The sequence below is a fragment of the Pezoporus flaviventris genome, unplaced genomic scaffold (assembly GCF_033815535.1).
Source record: "Pezoporus flaviventris isolate CSIRO_AGI_PZ_B2104156 unplaced genomic scaffold, CSIRO_AGI_Pfla_v1 ptg000036l, whole genome shotgun sequence".
NCBI lineage: Eukaryota > Metazoa > Chordata > Aves > Psittaciformes > Psittacidae > Pezoporus > Pezoporus flaviventris.
In genome coordinates, this window is record NW_026892584.1 from 4,492,439 (window position 1) to 4,515,069 (window position 22,631).

Consider the following 22,631-nt stretch of genomic DNA (forward strand, 5'->3'; position numbering starts at 1 on the left):
ATGGAAGAAATTAGAATTTGTTAAGAAACAGCTGTGTACTACCTTACTTACTGCCTGATGGCAACTAGAACTATCGTAGTTATAATGTAAATATAATTTGTATCTGCATTATACTATCATCTTAGAACTATAAATAAATTAAAAAAAATAAATCTCTAACATGCCCTCACACATGTACCTTCCAAAACCTCCCATAATAACGAATTAAAACAGCTAGTAAAGATCAGTACCATTTTTAGTAGCTGAAAAGGGAATTTACTTACATTCATCTTACTATAAATTTTTCTCCAAAATATGCAATATTAACAATAGTTGGTAAGTAAGCAGCATAGTGCAAGAAATTAAACATACGCATTTATATTGTGAAGCTCTCAGTATTAAAAAGAAAACAACAAAATAAGTCCTATACTAGTAATGAAAAAGCAGCTAACTACTCCATGTAAAAACACAGACACTTTCTGCGAAGAGACTGTGTATTTTATTTATTACCCTACTCCATACAGATCATCTTTTCACAGTATTAAATGAAAAAAAGGTAAGTGGCAGCTAAACTGTCTTATCTCTCAAAAAATTCTTCAATGTGCATGAACTAGTATGATACGAACATTGCCTTTGTGTCTGTTCAACAAAGCAGTATCAGGAGTTTTATTTCATCAGACTCGTTCCTGAGCTGTAAGTTGCTGTCTCCTCCTGCCCTCCACTGCACAACAAAGGCACCCAGCCAGCCTCCTGGGACCTGCCCTGGCACTTGCCCGAGAGGCAGAGCTACGCTTCCCTTCCAGAGGAAGTCTTTGCTTACTGTTGGGGAACCAGGCAGTGGAGGATGAACCTCTTTGGGAATCGTGGATCAGGCAGAGAAACTGCAACTGGGGGCTACAGTAGGAAGACTTCACTGTGTTAACACACAGACTGCAGAGATTTGGCAACGGCCCGTCTATAACTGAGTATCAAGTACTCATTAAGCTGTGAGTGAACACACAGCTTGAGGGGAGTACTTCTGGTAATACAATCCTGACTACTCAACTATGCTACAGCAGCAGATTAATACAGAAAAGGAGGGCCCCTGACAGAGAGTTTGAACTGCATGGTTCCAAATAAGAAAAGGATGGGATAGAGCACTTCGATTCCCAAAGTGACATGAGAATATCGTAGAAAACATGATTGAAAACATAGTACTGATGTGGATTTTTTTTAAGTAATTTGCAATTTATTTCAAAAATCTTGGTGCTGCTATTTCAAAATATGCTAAAATAATCACAAATCAGCATTGCCTTTATAATAGAACACTATACCTGTCTCCGATTTGCTCAGGACTGAAGAATAAGAATAGCTTTGACTGACATAGTCACTGGTACAGCCAACAGAGCCCTCTCTTGGAAGTGGGCCTATAAATCTATCTTGTGCACTGTCATCCGTTGTACCAGACTCCTCCTGAAAACATAAATACACTGGGTTTATGCAAAAATTAGACAAATTTTTACTGAAGCAACTACAAATTTTACCTTCTCTCACGGCTAAGAAATCAGTTTTGCTAAGCATATCACACAAATTTTACAAACTTGCAGATAAACAGTTGCTTGTGTAGCTTTCATTCTGCTCTTCCACATCTTAAACCTTGAGAAATCGTTCTTTGAATCAGGGGAAGCAAATGCCCTTTAGAATACTGTATAATCAAATACAGTAATATAATACATAAAACAAGCAAGTCTGCAATTCAGTATCTCCTACATCTCAAGTTTTCTGCACTGAAATACAGAATGAGATTTTTTTTCAGATATAAAAATTACAATATTCTTTCAGAATCACATGCAAATTCTGATTTTGTGCACAATTATTTAAACATGGGGTTTTTTTCCCCTTTTATATAATTAAACCCGTAACAAAGGCTAAAGCTAAGTAGGCAGCATTTTGCTGACATGAGAGGTAATAGTAAATCTTAATATATCATTAGTCTATCAAATCCTTAAGTAAACTGCATCTGTGTTTATCTTTCACTGCATCATGTATTTGAGAAACAGGAAATTTCAAGATTTTTTTTTAATGCCAGACAGTTGCTTGTAGCAATACTGACAACTCTTGTGTTTTTTTTCCCCTTAAGGGTAAATTTGAAAGAGGGTAACTGCTGTTGATAGAGGACTGCCGCTTCTGAGAATCCTGTCACAGTGACCTAATATTGCTTTGAAACACCCAGAGGAAAAGGATTAGGTGTATGATTAAACCTGTAATGTTAAGACTTATCTCTAAACATGTCAAAGACTAATTAATTATATAACCCTAGAACATTACTCACAGCAAGCATTACGTAAATATTTGACAAGCATGAATAAGAAGTTACAGAAAATCATTACTAATGGAACTGGGCCTACTCGGGAGAAACCTAGAAGCATAAAATAGTAGTCTAAAAGTCTGTTGAGAAGGCTCCTGAAGACCCTTTTTTACAGCCCAATTTTATTTCATTTTCTGAGCTCACAAGAGCAATTCACAGAACATATATCTCTCCCCACCCCCCTCGCAACAGTACAGCTTACACAACAATTTGACTTACCGGCATTATATGAGGCTGCTCACCATCTTTTTCTGTCAAATGCAGAAAGTTCTTCTTCCCTGGCTCAAAACCAGCATCAAGAACAGTTTTTTCACTGTTTTGATCTAGTGGAGCCTGCTAAAAAAAAAAAAGGAGCAAACAAAGCTTCTTTCTTAAGAGATCTAAAACACACAGATTCTGTACAAGTACAGCGCTTGAAATAGCTTTTGACACACTAAGATGAAATGAAAATAACTAACTACCCATTATAAATATAGCCATCATTAATACTGAAAGAACTTGGGAACAGTTTAACAAATGGTATAAATTAGGTATTACGATATAGTGTCATCCTCAGAAATTGGTTTACCTACTCAGGAGTTAAGACACTGGTCTGCAAGTTTCTTGTAGAACGTCAGTAACATCTAATGTCCTATACAGCTTGCATACACTTTATTTTTAAACAACAGAAATATACTTTCAGCAAGCATAAACATGACCTGAAATAAAGATCTATTTCTTAAGAATCTTACAAAGTTTTCTAGGTGTATCTATAGAAATCGTATTAACTAAAACCAACACCAATTCACAATAAAGCACAGGTGTGATACTAATCATACTTTTTGTATATAATAAATTAAAATGGGTACAAAACATTGAAAGTCACTACACAATAAAACATTTCTCAAACAAGACCACAGGAAACATCTGAATGACCATATTAGTTTCTTTTGTTTAATGATTAAACACATATCAATTAAGAGCACACTTTGAAACTAAAATGCAGATATAACACAATAAAATTCACCCAAATCAAAATACTGGCGTTTGTCTCATGCACCTACTACAAGTTTTTATGGGACTTCAATGAGAACAGATTTTTACAGGAATTAAACGAGCACTAAGCAATACAGGTAGCACCTTTCTCTAATGTGAAGATTCAAATGTTTGCTTTCAAGAGAAAATAAAAAGCACTTTTGCCATACCGTATCATTTACACTGTCTCCAATCCCCCACATTAAATCAAAAGTTCCATTCACATAGCCCACTTTTAAAGCCACATCTTCAAACAGCCTTTTAAGTGGTGTGGAAGCTGGCACGTTCAATGTAACACGCTCATTCACTGTCTTGGAATTTGTGGTATCTTGTATTATACACAGTACCCTGGGTTCCTCAGCTGCACTTTCCACCTGAAATGACAGCAGGCACCAATTCATGAGTAAAGTTAACACATTTTGGACTTTAGTTGAAAAATCAAAACAAGACTTCACCTACAAAATGCAGTATACTTTTAGAACCTGAAGATCCTAAATCTGGAGTTTTATTTTTCAAAGCAAGCATAAGACAATTAGAACCTTCCGATTTTGGAAAACACATGTAAAAACAAGCTCTGTTTTTAAAGAAGGAATTTGTATGGGTGGATCACTTTGTAGAGAGATAAACTGCTCAAGTTCTGCATAGAATTTCAGCCAGTAAGCAGACAGAAAACTGCTTCACAGGAGGAAGAGGCTTTCACATCATCACTTCAGGCTCGTATTTTGCTTTGACATGATCATAAATCCTGCTGAGGTAGAAGTTCACCTTTTGTGATTTTTAGGAAAGCAAACCAGATCTGCAAGCTTCCAAATAATCTTGGAAGCTGACCATTAAACAAATAGCAACCAAGCCACCAACTTTCTTCTACTAAATCCACTGCTGCATGAATCACAGGAGAAATTCTTCTGCCTGAACAAAGAAAATTAATGTTGCCAAATGGCTACTAGACAAAATAAAGTGATTTTAAACAGCAATTTCAATATACCTCAAATACCAAAAAAAAAAGTCACAATCTTGAATGAAGGTAGCAATGATTAGTACTAAAATTTTATGGACCCAGGTAACTCAAGAAAATTACATTTTCCCAACACCTTCCAAAACTGGAAACCCAGGAAGACAAAGATGTCAGCACAAACAATTAATTCTCGCAATTATCCAAAGCTGTAGAACAGTAAGGAATAACTAAATACAGGTCACACATGAAAGTATCAGGTCAATAAAAGGAAGTATTAGTCCCCAGGGACTTGGCCTTTTCGACTTGCAACACACAAAGCACCCAAATCTCAGTTCACAGCCAGAGAGCACATAATGTAGGCGGCCAAAAAAATACATGCAATATGCATGATTTTCAGTGGATAAAAACACTAAGAAACAGCAAGAACTGTGTTCACACTAAAACTGTAAGCCATGTCATAAGCATCTTCTGGAGAATAAAGAACTGCAAAGAATATCTAAACAACTTAAGCATCCCTTTATTTCTACACAACCAAACTCACAACAAAGATGACTACCACAGAAGTGGTATAGTACTTCATGAAAGCCTTTCCATCTCCATTGTATAAAAACATCCTAGCCAGTGCTGCATCTCTTCATTTTACAAGATTTCAAGATCAGCTGACAGTCCTCATACAACTATAAAATACAAAGCTAGGCAACTGCAGCTTCTACTCTGACCATCATCAGAAAAAAAAAAGTTGTCAGAGAAGGAAAAATAACACCCCTCCCAAGCTACATTATGTTAGTTTGCTTTAGACTGTGATTCTTCTTAAGACTTCGAAGTCCAGTTTCTGCTAGTTTATAAAATGTAACGTCCCGTGTAGAAATCTTCAGTAGCTGCATGCTCAGAAAGATTCAAGGCACCATTTCCAGCAAATCTATAACACTGCATCTTCATACATTTAACCTCTACTAGAGAATTTTAGGCTTATGAACTACTTTCCAAGACAACAGACAAAATTATTCCTGAAACATTAACCACACATTAAGAAAACAAAACAAAAAACAAAAAAACAACAAACAACACAATTCAGAAGTCAATTTGACGTATTCTTTCCTCACTTTCATCAACAGGGAGACAGAGAGCTTTACTTGAATAAACTACACTTAAATTTCACCAGTGATTATGTTTTCCTGCATTCCTTGCTTTGTATTTCCCAGCTCAGCTTCATTTTTCAATTTTATTGAGTTTTTTTGGCTAAACAACAAGCACATAATTTTTTTCTTTCATTGTGTGGTTATAAAAGAGAAGATGAAGCTCACTCAGGGGTCTATTTTCTTGATTTTTCTGGAGAAGACAAGCAGCACCTAAACCCCTCATACGATCAACCTACACTTAGGACTCAGATCCCCCAGCAACAGTAGAGGTTTGCTTTGGTGGAAGCCCACCCTCCCACAGTGCGGAGAGATCAAAAGGCATTTGCTACTATTCATATAGCTTCATCTAGCAAAATATGTAAGTTAACTCAGATGTCATTATTCTCACACTAATTTTGTACCGATCCTACAACTTGAGCTCCTACTGTATACAAACATGTCAGGAATAGAAGTTCTCAGAGACTCAATTCCTTGTTGTCCTACCGCCCTTACATAACCAGCACCTTAACTCCCCCCCTACCTCCTCTCTGCAGAAGGTACCTATAAGTTTAATTCCTCCTACTCACACTTTCTCCATCACCTTTGATAGTGAATCAGTGGTGATTTACATTGGAGTTGCTACAGAAATAATAAGACACACAATATCTGATGGAAGGAAGTAACATTAAGCAAACAAATTACAGAAGATTTGCTGGTTGGGTTGCTGGATGTTCTGTGTCAAACAAATCCTCTCTTCCTTGTTCACAGATGTAATTCTCACAGACTGAACTGGTTTAACTCAAGGTTAGTATAGCAAAGGGTATTAAGCCATCACTTGTGCTGCCACTGCTTCAAGCTGTTCATAGTAAAGAGATGAAGCAAAAATAACCTCATTCCAAGTCATGGCAAGTATTCACATATACCACCTGAACTATCAGACAACAATGCAAACATCTCCTTTGGGGCTACTTTACTATAAAAACAGCCTAAAAGGCAATACTGGTCAGTAATAGACCTTAAAATTATTTTGAGAGGCTGTTATCAAACTGAGCCCGCAAAGTCAACACAAAATTTAATATATCAGATTATGTAATGATTAACATTATGACAGCTACACAATTTTAATTAAAAGCCCACACACCAGCATAAAAGCGTGTAAACACATACTCAATTTGGAGCGTCTACTGTTAAGTCTGCATTTAAAACATACACAAGCTTTGTATTCAAAAACATGCTCATGCTACGAAATAACCAAAAGCTACACCATCATGCTGTTACTATGTATCTTGGTTATTTTATAAAGTTCATGTCATCTGTCTACCTGTGAAAATTTCTTCTTCATTTCAGCAAATATACTTTGTCTGCAACTCCAAAACATATCCTACAGTATATAAAAAAAAAATTAACAAGTCAATCCTTTAAAGTAGTAAACTGACTTTTTTTTCCATAGTCAGTTTTATAAGTAAAACAGTATTACCAAGTTTGAAACCACCATTTACAGAGTAACTTTTAAGGGAAAACCCTTCAAATATTCTAACAAGTGCCCATTATTTTAACATTTAAATTACCATAGGAGCAGTGTTACATACAAAGTTAAGTTGTAATACATGACAGACTACTTCATAGAGTAAAAAATGGGTAGATAAGAAAATGTAAACAACAATTCAAGATACAAATTCATACTAACAAATTCCTTCACTGTATTTGAAGAGCCCTCCAGACAGAGCTAAATATTTTACCTCAAATGGTTCAAGCACAAGATTAGCATAAAAATCATGTAGTTTATTATTGCACTTACATATTATGAAGCTATCCAGTTTTGAATGAAACTGTTTCTTCCTGCCTATTTCCTGCAGGAAGGTTTTTCTTAATATCAACTCATTATGAAGTATGCAGCTGAAGGTAAGCAAGAGACGAAGTTACTGACTTTTCTTACTCCTAATATTCCTAAAGAAAGCTTGCCTTAATACCTCTGTTGTACCTCAAAAACACAACCATAAACATTACCTGTATAAAACAGTTTTTCTGACTATGGACGAACATCAAATTAACTAGTTTCTGAATCTGAAGCATTGCACTTTTCCAGAAAGGAAAAACAGGAAGCGAGAATGAAGATGCTAATAACATCATTGCTGTTTCCCAAATTTCCTTAACTGCGCCCTCAGACAAAACTATCAGAACATAGACACTGACATAATCTTTACTGACGTGCCCTGTTTGCCCCACTAAATGACCTAAAAAAAAAGCCCAAATTAGACCACTGCATTTAACTTCTAAGCAGGATGACACATAAGGTGAGATTTCTTTCTTTGCGTTTCGGTTTTGGAAGTTTCAATGATCCCAGATTAGTAATTGTACCTATCAATTGGTTTTTTTACACACCAGTCTGCAATTTCAGATTTGACAGAGGTTTTAAGAATTAAAAGAAAAACACAAACAAACCAAGAAGACAAACCAGAAAACAACCACCACCATAACGTGAATGTTTTGCTGCTTATTAGTTTTACCTGCTCTCAACTGAAAGTTACATACATTTTGCTACAGTGACTTAAAGGTTATGAGAGTCCTGGAAGCATGATTTTGAAACTGCCGATTTATAATTTTATGATAGTCATCAAGTATATTGTCCTGTCTAAAGATTTAAGTCTTCCCATTTTCCTTGTAATCAATCAGTGCCTCCAAAGAGGCCTTACTTAATCCTGAATTCATTCTCTCCTGAGACAGACAAATTAAGTCCAGTATACACAGGGGTATGTGTAATTTTCAGATGTGTTATTTTACTCAGTGACTGCAGGAGGGTGGAAGGGAGGACAGGCTCCAGGCATCACCTTAACTGGGCAGAAACACTGACAGGTTGCTTCTTCTATAAGAATTCTCTTGTCCTGTGTTCCCAGCTCTTGATTTCTCAATAAAAGATTGCTGGAAGATTTTCAAGAGTTATTTCACTCTAAGCAAATTCTGACTGGCAAGGCTGGTTTTCAATATTCCATGTAACACAAACAAATCAAACTTGTGCATGATACTGTTTATGTGATTCAGGAATTTTAGAAGTAACTAAGAGTCTTTAGCTGCTTTGACAAGACAAACTACACAATCACACAGACATGTCAATCTTAAATGCAGCATTCCCTACTTTTCAATTAAAGCAGTCACTCTACCACTCTATGAATACACTTTACAACAACCACCAGTTTAACTCTACAAGTTACAAAAAAAATCTCCTTTCACCACGGGTATTTATGCTTTAAAGTGCAATTAAGAGACTAAAGATCCCAATATACATGAAATTTCACTCTGATAAAAATTACTCTGGAATTCACTAACTTAATTATTTATTACAACTCACAAAATAGTTGAGCATATTAACTATATAGTTCAAGGGTTTCAAACTGACATACACATGGTATTCACAGGTACATACAAAAATATCCTATTGCCTTTTCCTCAGAAGAGGTAAGAGCAACTAATCAGGTAGCAAGCACATCTGTTCTGTACCCGTGAGAAGTCCTCAAAGCCAGATGTTGTTACTTCACCATACCATGATGTAGGTCACAGGCCACCAGCAGCTTAGTAAAGTAAGCTGCAGACCCTCAACTCCATAAGCATCTGAAAAAGCAAATGCAGACTGCTGCTTAAGGCTACAAGTTAGGAAATCATCCTATGATTATTTTACCACAGAAGTCTTCTTAAGCAATTTCAAATGTTAACCTTTTTAAAATATTGAAATATTGACACTTTCATCCCAAGTCTCTCAATCTTTTACACTCTTACCATTTCTAGAAAGGCAATGACAGACCTAAACCTGCATGTAGATTTCTGATTATGTGTTGAACCAGACTTGCAAAAGACTCTTTATAATACAAACATGCAATCAACACACAGGTCTGACCTAAGCAGACATTTGAGGGGGCCATTCTACACAGGCATTTACCAAATTTAACTTTCTAAAAAGTAATTTTCATCATTTTACATGAAAGATCTGCATGTCTATGTTCCACAGTTTAAAGCATATCATAGCATAAAGCCTATCAGGGACTGAAGGAATTCAAGCTGTAATTCGGTATACACTAACAAAGGAAGCATTGGTGTTAGTGCCGTCTGCAAGACTGAGACATTACCTTTGACCATATACGTTCAACCATATTTGTTGAAAATAGAGGAACAAAAAAATAAGCGTTAATAGATCTGTCAAAACAACATTCAAATGCAGAACTGTAGTGCGTTTAAAACTGCATTTAAATGTGGCTTGTTATTTCTCAGTTCTAGATCAGTGAATTCACTGAAATCCTATAGCAGCATTTTACTAACCATATGAGGACAAACCACTACAAACATATTACATTCACATGATGCAAGATTCTCCCACGATTTTAACTCCTGCTTCAGTCCTTTCATAAAATTATTTTCAGAAATTTCAAGTGAAGTCTAAAGCCAAGTTCAAACTTCATGTTGATTCTACCCAATGTTTCCAAGTCACACTACTTCCAACAGCCAAAAATACGAACAGCATGAATCACAAGTAAAATCACAAGTTTCAGGTCAAGAGTCTGAACAAATGATGTGTGCGGTTTGACTGCTAAGTTAATGGCCTGTTGAGACTTAAACTGATCACCAGCAGAAAAGTTCCTACATGTCCACACCCTATAAATAATTCTCACAAAACACTGCAATAGAGAGGGAAGAAAATGGGATCAGCAGCAAATGGCAATGAGAGACATTATGCTTACATTCATAAAACTACTTGGATTACTAAGCCTATGACAGCAATTCTCAAGCTTCATGTGCCTTCAGCAATTTAAGACTACCATACAAGACGCACACAAGTGACTACTGCCTATCACATTACTGCTGGTCACACTTTGGGATGGACATTCCAAGTCTGTGTAACTGGGTGCACATTTCCAGCAACTACAAGTATAAAGTAGAATTCGGTAGCTTCAATCACAAAAAGTAGGCTGCATTTTTATCTTTTACTTCTGAAGAATCATTGAATAGAAGCATTCAGATATTAATTACAGTTCAAGTGAAGTTTGTTTCAACTCTCAGCCTATCCCTTCTAGAATTTGACATACTTTAAAAGAACAAAATTGATGCCTGAATGAGATATTTCCATTAGGACAACTGCAATTAAAAAATAATTATGATATCTTTATATCTGTCCATCATATTTGAAAAATCATGGCAGTCAGGTGAAGTTCCCGATGACTGGAAAAAGGGAAATATAACCCCCATTTTCAAGAAGGGGAAAATAGATGACCCAGGGAATAACAAACCAGTCAGTCTCACCTCTGTGCCTGGCAGGATCATGAAGCAGATTCTCCTGGAAGGCATGCTAAGGCACATGAAAAACAAGGTGTTTGGTAACAGCCAGCATGGCTTCACTAAGGGGAAATCCTGCCTGACCAATCTGGTGGCCTTCTATGAGGAGGCTACAAAACTGATGGACAGGGGTAGAGCAGTTGATGTCATCTACCTGGACTTGTGCAAAGCATTTGACACTGTCCCACACGACATCCTTGTCTCTAAATTGGAGAGACATCTATTTGATGGACGGACCACTTGGTGGATAAAGAACTGCCTGGATGGCTGCACGCAAAGAGTTGTGGTCAATGGCTCAATGTCCGGCTGGAGACCAGTAATGAGTGGTGGCCCTCAGGGATCGGTGTTGGGACTGATCTTGTTTAACATCTTTGTCACTGACATGGACAGCGGGACTGAGTGTGCCCTCAGCAAGCCTGCCAATGACACCAAGCTGTGAGGTTCGGCTGATACGCTGGAGGGAAGGAATGCCATCCAGAGGGACCTTGACACGCTTGTGAGGTGGGCTGATGCCAACCTGATGAAGTTTAACCATGCCAAGTGCAAGGTCCTACACCTGGGTTGGAGCAATCCCAGGCACAGCTACAGGTTGGGCAGTGAAGAGATTCAGAGCAGCCCTCAGGAGAAGAACCTGGGGGTGTTGCTCCATGAGAAAATGAACATGAGCCAGCTTCAGTGTGCGCTCGCAGCCCAGAAAGCCAACCGTATCCTGGGCTGCATCAAAAGAAGCGTGACCAGCAGGTCTAAGGAGGTGATCCTGCCCCTCTACTCTGCTCTTGTGAGACCTCACCTGGAGTATTGTGTGCAGTTCTGGTTTCCTCAACATAAAAAGGACATGGAACTGTTGAAACAAATCCAAAGGAAGGCCACAAGGATGATCAGGGGGCTGAAGCACCTCCTGTATGAAGACAGGCTGAGAAAGTTGGGGTTGTTCAGCCTGGAAAAGAGAAGGCTGCGTGGAGACCTCACAGCAGTATCTGAAGGCAGCCTATAAGAATGCTGGGGAAAGACTCTTCATTAGGCTTTGTAGTGACAGGACAAGGGGTAACGGGTTCAAACTTAAACAGGGGAAGTTTAGATTGGATATAAGGAAGTTCTTTACTGTAAGGATGGTGAGGCACTGGAATGGGTTGCCCAGGGAAGCAGTGAATGCTCCATCCCTGGTGGTGTTCAAAGCCAGGCTGGACAGAGCCTTGGGTGACATGGGTTTAGTGTGAGGTGCCCCAGCCCATGGCAGGGGAGTTGGAACTAGATAATCTTAAGGTCCTTTCCAACCCTAACTATTCTATGATTCTATGCAATTACACAAGCATACCTATGTATTCTGGCAGCTCAGCATGTAAGATTGATGAATTGACAGGTTACTAATAACACTTCACACATACACAGAGGTCTAAAAACTCTGAACATGGCAATGTTTCAGTTATACAAGCAGTTAACTCTTGAATAGCTGCAGCTGCTGCCAGAATTAGTTATCTTGCTCCACCTGGTTATTTCCACCCCAACACTGTCCCCTTTCTTGTGCTGGCACAAATGGTCATGCAACTACATGTTGAGAGGGCTCAGATACTTATCCCTTCTTAAAATTAATCATTTCTGGTTGGTTTTTCTGGGAGTTAGCTTTAACCTGAGCAGCCCTCCAGCTTCTCAACAGAATCCCCAATTCTCCTGGAAAAGGACGAAGTGATACAACAGTCCCTGCAGAGGAGGAGTATTTTAAAAGCATGTATTATATGGACTAGTACTTCAATTACTAACACAACACCACCTTGGACATACTGCAACTTTCATTGGTTTCCTGAATGACTGAAATGACACCCTCCATCCTTATTATGAGTCTCTCTGTATGTCATTGCTGCTCAGAGGACAAGAGGATTAACCCCCTCTTCTACCTTGAATGGCCAAGAATCACACAATATATAATACCAGGCTGAAAGGGACCTTAAGGATCATCTGGTCCAATCATAAGAAGTGCAAGAAGTGTCATTACTGTGGCAATGCTATTGTTTTCACACTCACGCCATGCTCACTCCATTTTCCAGCCTGCTGTAGATGCAGGATAACTGCTCCAGACCATGAAAGAAGGCAAGGGCCATACGGGGTTCACTAATGGCCTAAGTGAACCCTAAAAATGTTGTCCTATAGTGGATGACCTAATGCAGAAAGGAGAAGAGGCACAAAATACAATTCTGGACCTCTGCGATCCTGCTCCTTTTGGAAAAAGGGGTACATGTTTTACTCTTTTCTCTGCCCCATGGAGATAACAGGTTCATCTGCTGTTTTCAAAGACCACCCCACCTCAGAAATGCTAACATTTTAATTTTAAAAAATTCACAGAAGTGTTTGACACCTCACTGAAATAGATTTGCATGCCAGCTGTTAACTGTCACTCCTGTATAATGCATACAAATCATTTTTATAAAAGGCTAATATTGCTAACTTTCTAAGTATGTCCAAAAATAACATTATGCCCAAGAAACAAAGAGTATGTTATGAGGCTAGCGTTTACCTTTCAGAGTCTGTTCCTGCTACTGTGGATTACTGGGTTATTTGTAAAAAGCATTTATAAAAGAATGACAACCAGAAAAAAAGTTCGTATAGGGCCAGAAATAAGTGCCTGTATTCAGGGTGTTCAAAAGACTACAGAAAATGACAGACACACTGGGAGAGCGTGTGTCTGGAAACAGCTGAACTAGGGATCAAAACATTTACTCTTCAGTTTTACAGAGGCTATTTTCCATCCAAGTTCTGTACTTCAAAAGACTTAAAATGTTTCTCTTTAGAAAGTTTTGAAGAGCCAGTCTTCTTACACCTATCTCCTAATGTTTTTTTAAATATGGTAAATTAAGGTGATTCAAGGTTAATGACTTCCTTTAAAAAAAAAAAAAAAAAAAAATTACTGTAGCAACTGTCAGTAATGAAGAGTACAAATATTTCCTGGTCATGCCTACAGATGACACAAGTAGTCTTAACAGTTTCCTGTTATTAAATTAAGGGGTAACAAAGAACACAGTAGCAACAGATTGAGTTTTAAAATCTAAATAGTTTAAACGACCAGACATTTTGCGTATTTGACTCTTTCTTAAAGGTTGTAATTTTAACTGATGGTATTTTCTTTCACCCTATAACCCAGAATTGTTTAATTTCCAAGAGGTTTTGTAACCAGAGTATAATAATTGTGAGGATTAAATGAAGTTCGCTGTATTTGCAAACTATCTGCCAACCTCCAGACATTCATTACATTACAAACTTTATATTCAGATCGGAAACAGCCTCATCTTTATAGAGACTGCATCATCTCTCCCCACCTTCTTAATCGCCACGCTCCTTTTCTTAAAAAACCAAAACTAAACTTCTCACTTTTATATATAAACCTATAATCACATAATTTGTTTTCCATGGAGGGTGACAGAAGCAGCGGATGTGCTTTCACATTTGCCCACCGTTCCTTCAAGAATGGAACTACCATGAACTTTTTATAAACATTTATATATGCTGCTAATATTATAAAGGCCTTTCTGCCAGCCCAAGTTAGAAATGCAGTGTTCGCATAAACACAAATTAGAATCTGAACAAAAATTGAAAGTTTTCTCTTTTTGGACAATTTTGAAATGAAGGTTTACTTTAAACTGTCCACCTGCTGCTGGGGAAGGATAAAGAAAAGCTGAATAGCAACAACAGGACAAGAGGAGATGGCCTCAAGCTGCATCAGGGAGGTTTACACTGGATATTAAGGGGAGTCAGCAGGGATTCCTTGTGTAGTTCTCTAGCAGTGCTCCACAGAATGAATGATATAAGTTAGGAACCTAAGCACCCATGAAGCCTGGACATAAACTCTATCGCTACCACTACAGCAAAGGGCTCTAGGGAGAACACGGAACAAAAGCACAGTGCCACCACAGAAGGTATAGATACTACAAGGTATATACGAGGAAGGACACAGATAATTTTCCAATGTTAATTGATGAAAAAACTCTATTTAGTAAATACAGGTACCACTTTCAATTGTTATTTTTTTTTAATGCCTTCATTGTTACTGATCTCAACACAATACATACACAAATCAATAAACACACCTGCCTCAGTCCTTTAGCTCCTACAGTACTCCGCCAGACCTCTTCAAAAAATGGTATTTACACCTGTTTTCAGACCTGTGAAAACTTTTACAGTGTATCAAGTGTATCTTGCTCAGTATCTTTGTCAGTGACAGCGACAGTGGGATTGAGTGCGCCCTCAGCAAGTTTGTTGGTGACACCAAGCTGTGTGGTTCAGTTGATACACTGGAGGGAAGGAATGCCATCCAGAGGGACCTTGACACGCTTGTGAGGTGGGCTGATGCCAACCTGATGAAGTTTAACCATGCCAAGTGCAAGGTCCCACACCTGGGTTGGAGCAATCCCAGGCACAGCTACAGGTTGGGCAGAGAACAGATTCAGAGCAGCCCTCAGGAGAAGGACTTGGGGGTGTTGGTCCACAAGAAACTTAACATGAAGCTGGCAGTGTGCACTCACAGCCAAGAAAGCCAACCGTATCCTGGGCTGCATCAAAAAGAGCATGACCAGCAGGTCTAAGGAGGTGATCCTGCCCCTCTACTCTGCTCTCGCGAGACCTCACTTGGAGTACTGTGTGCAGTTCTGGTTTCCTCAACATAAAAAGGACATGGAACTGTTAGAACTAGTCCAGAGGAGGGCCACGAGGATGATCAGGGGACTGGAGCACCTCCTGTATGAAGACAGACTGAGAAAGTTGGGGCTGTTCAGTCTGGAGAAGAGAAGGCTGCGTGGAAACCTCATAGCAGCCTTCCAGTATCTGAAGGGGGCCTACAAGGATGCTGGGGAGGGACTCTTCATTAGGGACTGTAGTGATAGGACAAGGGGTAATGGGTTAAAACTTAAACAGGGGAAGTTTAGACTGGGTATAAGGAAGAAGTTTTTTACTGTGAGGGTGGTGAGGCACTGGAAGGGGCTACCCAGGGAAGTTGTGAATGCCCCATCCCTGGCAATGTTCAAGGCCAGGCTGGACAGAGCCTTGGGTGACATGGTTTAGTGTGAGTTGTCCAGGCCCATGGCAGGGCAGCTGGAACTTGATGATCTTAAGGTCCTTTCCAACCCTAACTATTCTATGATTCTAAGTATATTTCTCACACAGCTTCAAAACTATAGGGCATTCAACCATCCTATGCTTCCTCATTAAAAGGCTTTCATCACATGTGATTATTGAGAAGATACATGAAGCATCATAACTAGCTCTAACCTATTCATAGAACTGCCAATCTAAAAATAATCTGTTGTCATTTTTCAGACGCACTTAAAGTATCCTTGTGGTCACAATCTCAAAGATTAAAATGACTCAAGTGATTTTTACCAGTTTATCTTCATTTTTTTGATCATGGCCAACATGTTCTTTTTAGAAGTTATTTCATCTGTTAATGCTGTGATTTGCCCAGTGCAACCTGATTATATGTCAAGCACTGCAGCAAAAAAAGAAAATACTACTACACACTTCACAGTGGCTGAAGCCGTGACCAAGTTGGTTATACTTTTATTGGAAGTTTATAAAAAATTTCAGACTTCCTAGTATATTCAGTTATCAGTTCTTTAGTTACTACTGGCATTGGTTTTAGAGTATTTTGTTCAATAAAAATAGCAAAATGTTAAATAGGAGGCTCACCTGAAGGCATGCCATCTTAATTTGCAAAGGGACAGCACACAGAATATCAGCTTTAAGAGTTCACGAAAGAATTTAAAACTTTTTCAAACTGAATAAAAGGTTGAATGTGTACATGTAACTCAATCACTGAATTTTCTAGACACTTAACTCTCACTCAGCTTCTTCCATAAAATCCAATGTATTTTCAAATACAACAGAAAGAGTGGAGAGCTGTGACTGGATATACGAACATCTATACATATTTTAGGGTATTAAATCAACTGTAATGAAACAGAGAAAAAAGTTTAAAATAACACACTCCACATACACCACACCACCAAATTTAATTATGACAAGACTAAAACATGCAAGTCAAGGGTAACAGAAAGTCAAGGTATGGTCTATTTCAGTAAGTCTCTGCAAGTATCTTGTATTAATATCAAATCATTCAAACAGTAAAAGCAAGCTGGATAGTAATGATTTTCATCAGTATTTGTGCAGTGGGACAATTCATATTAAACCTATGATGCAAGGCCACATTGTCAAAATCCACAGAAAACAGGCTTTATTTAAAAATGGCAGCAAACAAAGAACTAGAAACCTGCTTAATGAAATTTTGAGTTCAAGAAAGAGTATAGAACATATCACTGACAGATCTTTAAAGTATTCTCTGCCTCCAGATAACTACTTCACAGCTTAAGAAAAAGTACAGTACTAGTCTGAAAAACAGTGTGATTTGGAAACATTAATCACCAGTGACCCACAAAACACTAGAGAAAACTGCATTTCTTGTTTGTGGTGTTCTAAATGTATTACTGAAGCAGAGTGTGAGTGTAAGGAGCGGCCTGGTGGAGGAGAGACATGATGTTATTTAGTTGTTTAATTATTCTACTGAATGATAACTTTAGCTAGCAGCATTTAAAGTACCAACTACTAGCATTTAAGGTAGCTGGTATCTCTTAGACAAAAACTTTACACCATATGATTTCAAGGTGCTATTAATTATTCTGATTATCTTATACAACAGATTAAATAGCCAGATGTACATACAAGTGGAACTAAACTGCAACTGAGAAGCCCGGTGGCTGAACGAAGCAGGGAAATATCTTACAGTCTACTCTCATGCCTCATTCACCAAACTAATTTACTGAATATCACTCAGAAAGAGCCTGTTTGCAAGGACCAAATAACTTGGTGGAAATCTGGGTGGATTTTCTGTTTGTTTCCTAGCTCTGATTTCCAGACTATCTTCTTGGTCAGTAAAGGAGTCAGTTTCTCTACTTGTCACAATCATTCCTTTATGTTCTACAACACAGCGCAAGAGAAGGCAAACAGGAAAAACTGATAAATAACACAAGCCGTAACCACTTGTAGAATCTTTTAATACATATGAATGAAAGAACAAGGACTCCATCAGCACTGAAGATAACAGCATCCCTTTACTAAACAGAATTGCAAAATATCTTAACCAGATTCCTGCTCTCCTAATGAAATTAGTGTGATACCCATCAAGAAATGTATTTTATTTGTTCAATGCGGAAGATTAAAATGGATTCATTAATGTAGTGATGAAAAGACTCACATTAGTTAGCTGAGAACTTGGAATATCATCTTTGATGTAATGGCAGCAAGTAGAAAGCATATATATTTATTCTGACAGGTGTAGTTTTGGATAGCTTATGCTGGAACATGCTGAGAAAGAATCTGCACAGCATTTATTTAGTTTGCGGCACAGACACTTCAAAAGCCTTCTGGCAGAACATACTTTTTGTACTCTGATCAATTCTGGGCAATATTCACTAAGTTCTGATGCATCCTGATTTTCAAGGAAAGTCTTAGTAAAGTTCACTTACGTTACCAGTAATCAAACACATTAATCTAACTTTCTCATCAACTGTGTTGATTAGACAACTCTGCTGCTTTGTATTTGGGGTAGATTTGCATAAAGTTTCATATCTACTTCTCTAAGAAACACAGCCATAGTGTTTTCTCTTCTAATAGCACCATTTTTTTCTTATTTTCATTATTATCTTACTTACACTATTCCCCTTCCCAGGGTTACTGGGTTTTACTAGACTAATGGGGAAACTGACACCTAACAACAAAACAGTTTTTAAAGAACATGCTTAGCTTTCACTAGCAGCATGCAGCAACGTCCTGTATGTTACTCAATGCCTTCTGGTTTTTTTCTGGATACAAAAGACAACTAAACGAGTAACTCATCTTTCAGATCAAGAAATTACAGGAACCAAGGACTGGAAGGGAAAGGAACATGGACCAGTTCACAATGAACGCCAGATCTAGTGAACAGGGATTCTCACTGCCCCAACCATAACAAATTACTGGGCAGACAATTACAGGAACGGCTGGGAAAACATTAGGCAGTGGTAGGGATGCAAGAACAAATTTACTCAATGCCTGTATAACCTGGGCAAAAATCTTAATATAAAAACAAAAACCAACACTGGGTATTAGAAACTGCTTTAATACATCTGTTCCAAATGAAAAAGAACTTTATGCCAAAGTTATGAACAAGAGAAAATAATGAGGCCCTGATTATCTGTACTGCACGGCTGCAGCTGAACCTATGTAACATTTGAAAGAAAAGTTTTCATGAAACTAATAAAAGATTCTCTAAGTACAGCAGTGAAACTACTAGTATTTTGTATTCATTAAAACATGCTATTACTCTTTACAAAAGTTAATGAAAAAAATCCACACAATATACTTTAAAAATCTGCAATCTGAGCTCCTGTCAGCATAGATATGTATACATACAAACACAAACCGAAGACTTGTAAACAACATAATACCTATGTTTCTCTTCTTAAAACACAGAGGCTGATGATGTTACAAGCATCTCCTACTACAATATCTACCATGCATCATGTGAACTTGTCGACAAGAACCAAATTCCTTTTCCCATCTGCTCTTTTAGATGAGTAGTCATTCCCCAGATCAGCCTGAAGCAACAGTATTGCACTTCTTGCTCCTTTACACTGGAATTCAAATGAAAAACTCAGCTGCGTACTCATTTTTAACAGACATTGGTTTACACCCCGGTTTAGTCTTTGAGACAGCACAAGACTGGGAGCTATCCAAGCAACAGCACTCAGCCTGTTGGGAAGGGACAAAACCCATGAACTACACTCCTTTATCCATCCCTAAAGGGCAGAACTGAAACTCCAAATGAATGACATAATAGGAATATTTAGAAGGCTCCTGAGAATTCAGAGACCTCAAAAATTCTGTTTACCCATAACTGACAGTGTTCTCTGCAATGAGACTATTACTGAATCTCAGAAGGACTTAATGTGAATGCTGTAGCATAACATTTGTTAAAGTTCCCACCACTGAAATTGAAATTAGGATATACTGAAAAACACCGGGAAAGTTGAAGCTAAACTTCTAGTGTAACAGAAATATACCTAACCAGATGGGCTTAACATCAATAATTAATCTTTTCTTCCTCCTCAATTTGATTTTGCTTCTAGTCTGTTCAGTTTTGTTTACTTACAGAATGCACAGGGGTAAAGAACTTAAGAAAATTTGGTGAGAAAAAGCAACTCACACTAGTGCTATCTATATACAAAGTTTACAGATTTCACTCTGTGTGTTTAAGATATCCATAACAGCATGTATTCATCTTTCTTTAGCCATACTTCCCCTCCCTACAGATAAAAGTGCATTCAAAATCCTAGCCCAAGGAGTCAGTTAAAAATACACATCTGAATCATACGTATATATGTTGAATACAACTTTAAAGCCAACAGGGAAACTATCAATAAATATAACTAAAGAAACAGCCTCAGCTTGCTGCTTTTATTAATCACCTTGTCAGTTCCAGTTAACTACAACTAACACCACAAGGTTTCTCCTGCCAATTTCCCTCATGTTTGTTTAGTTTTAAAATTAAGTATTTCAGTACACTAGGTAGTATCTTCTACTCTTAGTCTTATGCCCTTGGAGATTGTTTTTTTAATATTTTTTTTTAACACTCCATCCCTTGTCTGAAGTTCCTGGAGATTTCCCCTTCTTGTAAAAAGTCTTATCATAGTTCTTTAAACCTTAGGATTTTAAGAAAGCAAACAAGTAAAGTTACCTTTGTCCTACACACATCCTGTACTTACCTGTACAAGACCATACACAAAAATTTGTTTCTAAAATTCTGGTTTCAACAGTCTGCTCAAAGATACCACTTAAGGATCAGCTCCCCATTTTGCTAAACTCTACAAAATTGAAGTCCTTGCCTCACAAAGCTTCGTGTATGAATACATGATGGAACAGGTAGAGGTAACAAACCACTGACATTTGACAAAAAAAACAGGAAGGGGTTAATTTATTAGAACAGTAAAACCATCTGAAAAGTTGGCTGAACATGTAAGTGTACTTGCTTACAAAATAGTTTCTGCTACTACTACTCTACAAATAACTGTTTCCAAATAATTCACGCCATCGCTCAAAGATGTGCTGAACATCTGTCCTCTGAACAGTACAGCTCTTACTTGACACGTGTCATTTGCCTATCGCTGCAGGACAGAGCCTCAGCCTTCCTCTTTCAAGCAGGTTCTTATCTTTAGCCTATGGCAAAAAAAACAAGCCTTCTCCCTTCTTCCTGCAGCAGGGAAGGGGCGCGTGGCCCACAATAAAGGAAACTCATCACCCTGATGAGCCAGCCCACATTTTCCCCAGTACTCACCGCAAGCACTACCGCCCGTTTTCTGCAGCACTTCGCACCGGCGACGGGCAGGCACGGAGCCGCCCCAGAAACTCGGCGACGGCCCCCTCGGCTGCCATTTCGCACGTCGGCCCCTTTCCCTCAACCGAGGACGCGCTCGGACACCCATAGACAAGCCTCGAAGCCGAGGCCTGCTCTCTCCCTCTGCCCCCACCGTTGAGGTCGCTCACTAGGGACCCCTGGTCCTTGCCGGCCCGAGCGCAGGCCTCCCTCCCGGAGAGCTCCGCACACCATCACTGACACGGGGAGCGGCCCGACGAGCGGCCCAGCGCAGGCGCCGCCGGCCCGGCCCCGGCGCCACGCAGGCCGGCCTCCCCGCATACCGCCACAGACAGGTGCAGCTCTCCGGCCACCGCCGGGGCCCTGCGTAGCCGAGACTCGGCCCTGGCCTCCTCCACTCCAGCCCACATGGAAAAACCTCCCTTTCTCCCCCTGCGCACCGCCGTTCGCCCCGGCCCGGCCCTCCGTGGGCCAAAGGCTACCCAGCCGCCTCACAAAGACGAGCCCTTCCCCCCTCGCGCCGGGCCTCACAGGGAGGCAGTGAAGCCGAGCCAGGCCGGGCCGCGTCGGGCCTCCTCCACCCCCTCCTCGGCCAACCTCAGCAACTTGGGCCTCCCGCAAGCCGCAGCGGGAGAGGAGGGGAGGGGGGAGGGCGACCGCTACCACCGCCTCCCCCTCCCCCTGCGGCGCCCAGTATAAGGTCCCCTGCTCCAACCTGCTCCACCTCACCTCTTTGGGGACGAGCTGGTTCTCTTCGCTGGGAACCATGGCCGGTGGCGCGGAGCTGAGCCCGCAGCAGGCTGAACTGAGCGTCGTCGTCAGCAGCGGGAGGCGGGGAAACGCGAGCAGCTCATCCTCCTCCTCTGCCACCGCCCCAGCCGGTGGGGGCAGCGGCACAACCCCCACCCCCCCGCGGCCACCGCCAATCAATGGGGAAAATGGCCACCGGCACTGCTCTCGCGAGAATCGATTGAACTCCGTCCTCACGTTTGCCTTGCTGTGGCGGTGGCGTATTAGGGTTTCTCAGCTGAGGTGCGCAGTTGTACACCAAGCATGAGGAGCGGTGTAGTAGATGTAATTCCTGCAGGCGGTCAGGGCAGAGCTGCAGATGGTGTTCGACTGGCGTTTCGCACCTCCCTTCGTGAGAAACGCCGCCTGTGGAGAGGCCGGGCAGTGGGGAGAGTAGCAAGTGATTAAAACTGAATTGTGGTAGGTAAGCAAGGAGGAGGTAGCATGTCTGGAGAACATGGCCTGCAGGTGTGGGAAAGAGCTTTCTAGGGCTTCTGTCGGCGCGGGGGGCTCCCAGAAGCAGGGCTCCATGGCTGGTTCCCTGTCCTGAGGTAATGGGAGGCCTAGGACCCAGCCTGCCCTTGCTCTGTAACGCCTGCTTTCTTTCAGCCCGCTCTGCCCCTGCGAGGGGCTCTCCCAGAGCTACGAGGCACACGGGCTGCACTTTTCTCTGTTTAACTCAGTTGCATGCTTTTGTTTTTCCCTCACGTCTGGATATGACCA

General features: G+C 39.9%; 1 protein-coding gene across 4 annotated transcripts in view; it reads right to left on the minus strand.

The window, feature by feature from the left end:
• Positions 1 to 22,042, minus strand: part of USP47 (ubiquitin specific peptidase 47) — a 56,147-nt gene extending 34,105 nt beyond the window's left edge. The window contains exons 1-5 of one of the 4 annotated variants that reach the window (XM_061462912.1): positions 21,849 to 22,042; positions 6,735 to 6,794; positions 3,511 to 3,714; positions 2,546 to 2,659; positions 1,293 to 1,431 (exon numbers count right to left, since the gene is read on the minus strand). In XM_061462912.1, coding sequence (XP_061318896.1) covers positions 1,293 to 1,431; positions 2,546 to 2,659; positions 3,511 to 3,714; positions 6,735 to 6,794; positions 21,849 to 21,887 — 556 coding nt within the window. In that variant the 5' untranslated portion in view covers positions 21,888 to 22,042. Of the gene's footprint in view, positions 1 to 1,292; positions 1,432 to 2,545; positions 2,663 to 3,510; positions 3,715 to 6,734; positions 6,795 to 21,848 lie in introns of all 4 variants that reach the window. The other 3 variants (XM_061462913.1, XM_061462910.1, XM_061462914.1) reach the window with 3 other exon arrangements.
• Positions 22,043 to 22,631: the final 589 nt, after the last annotated feature.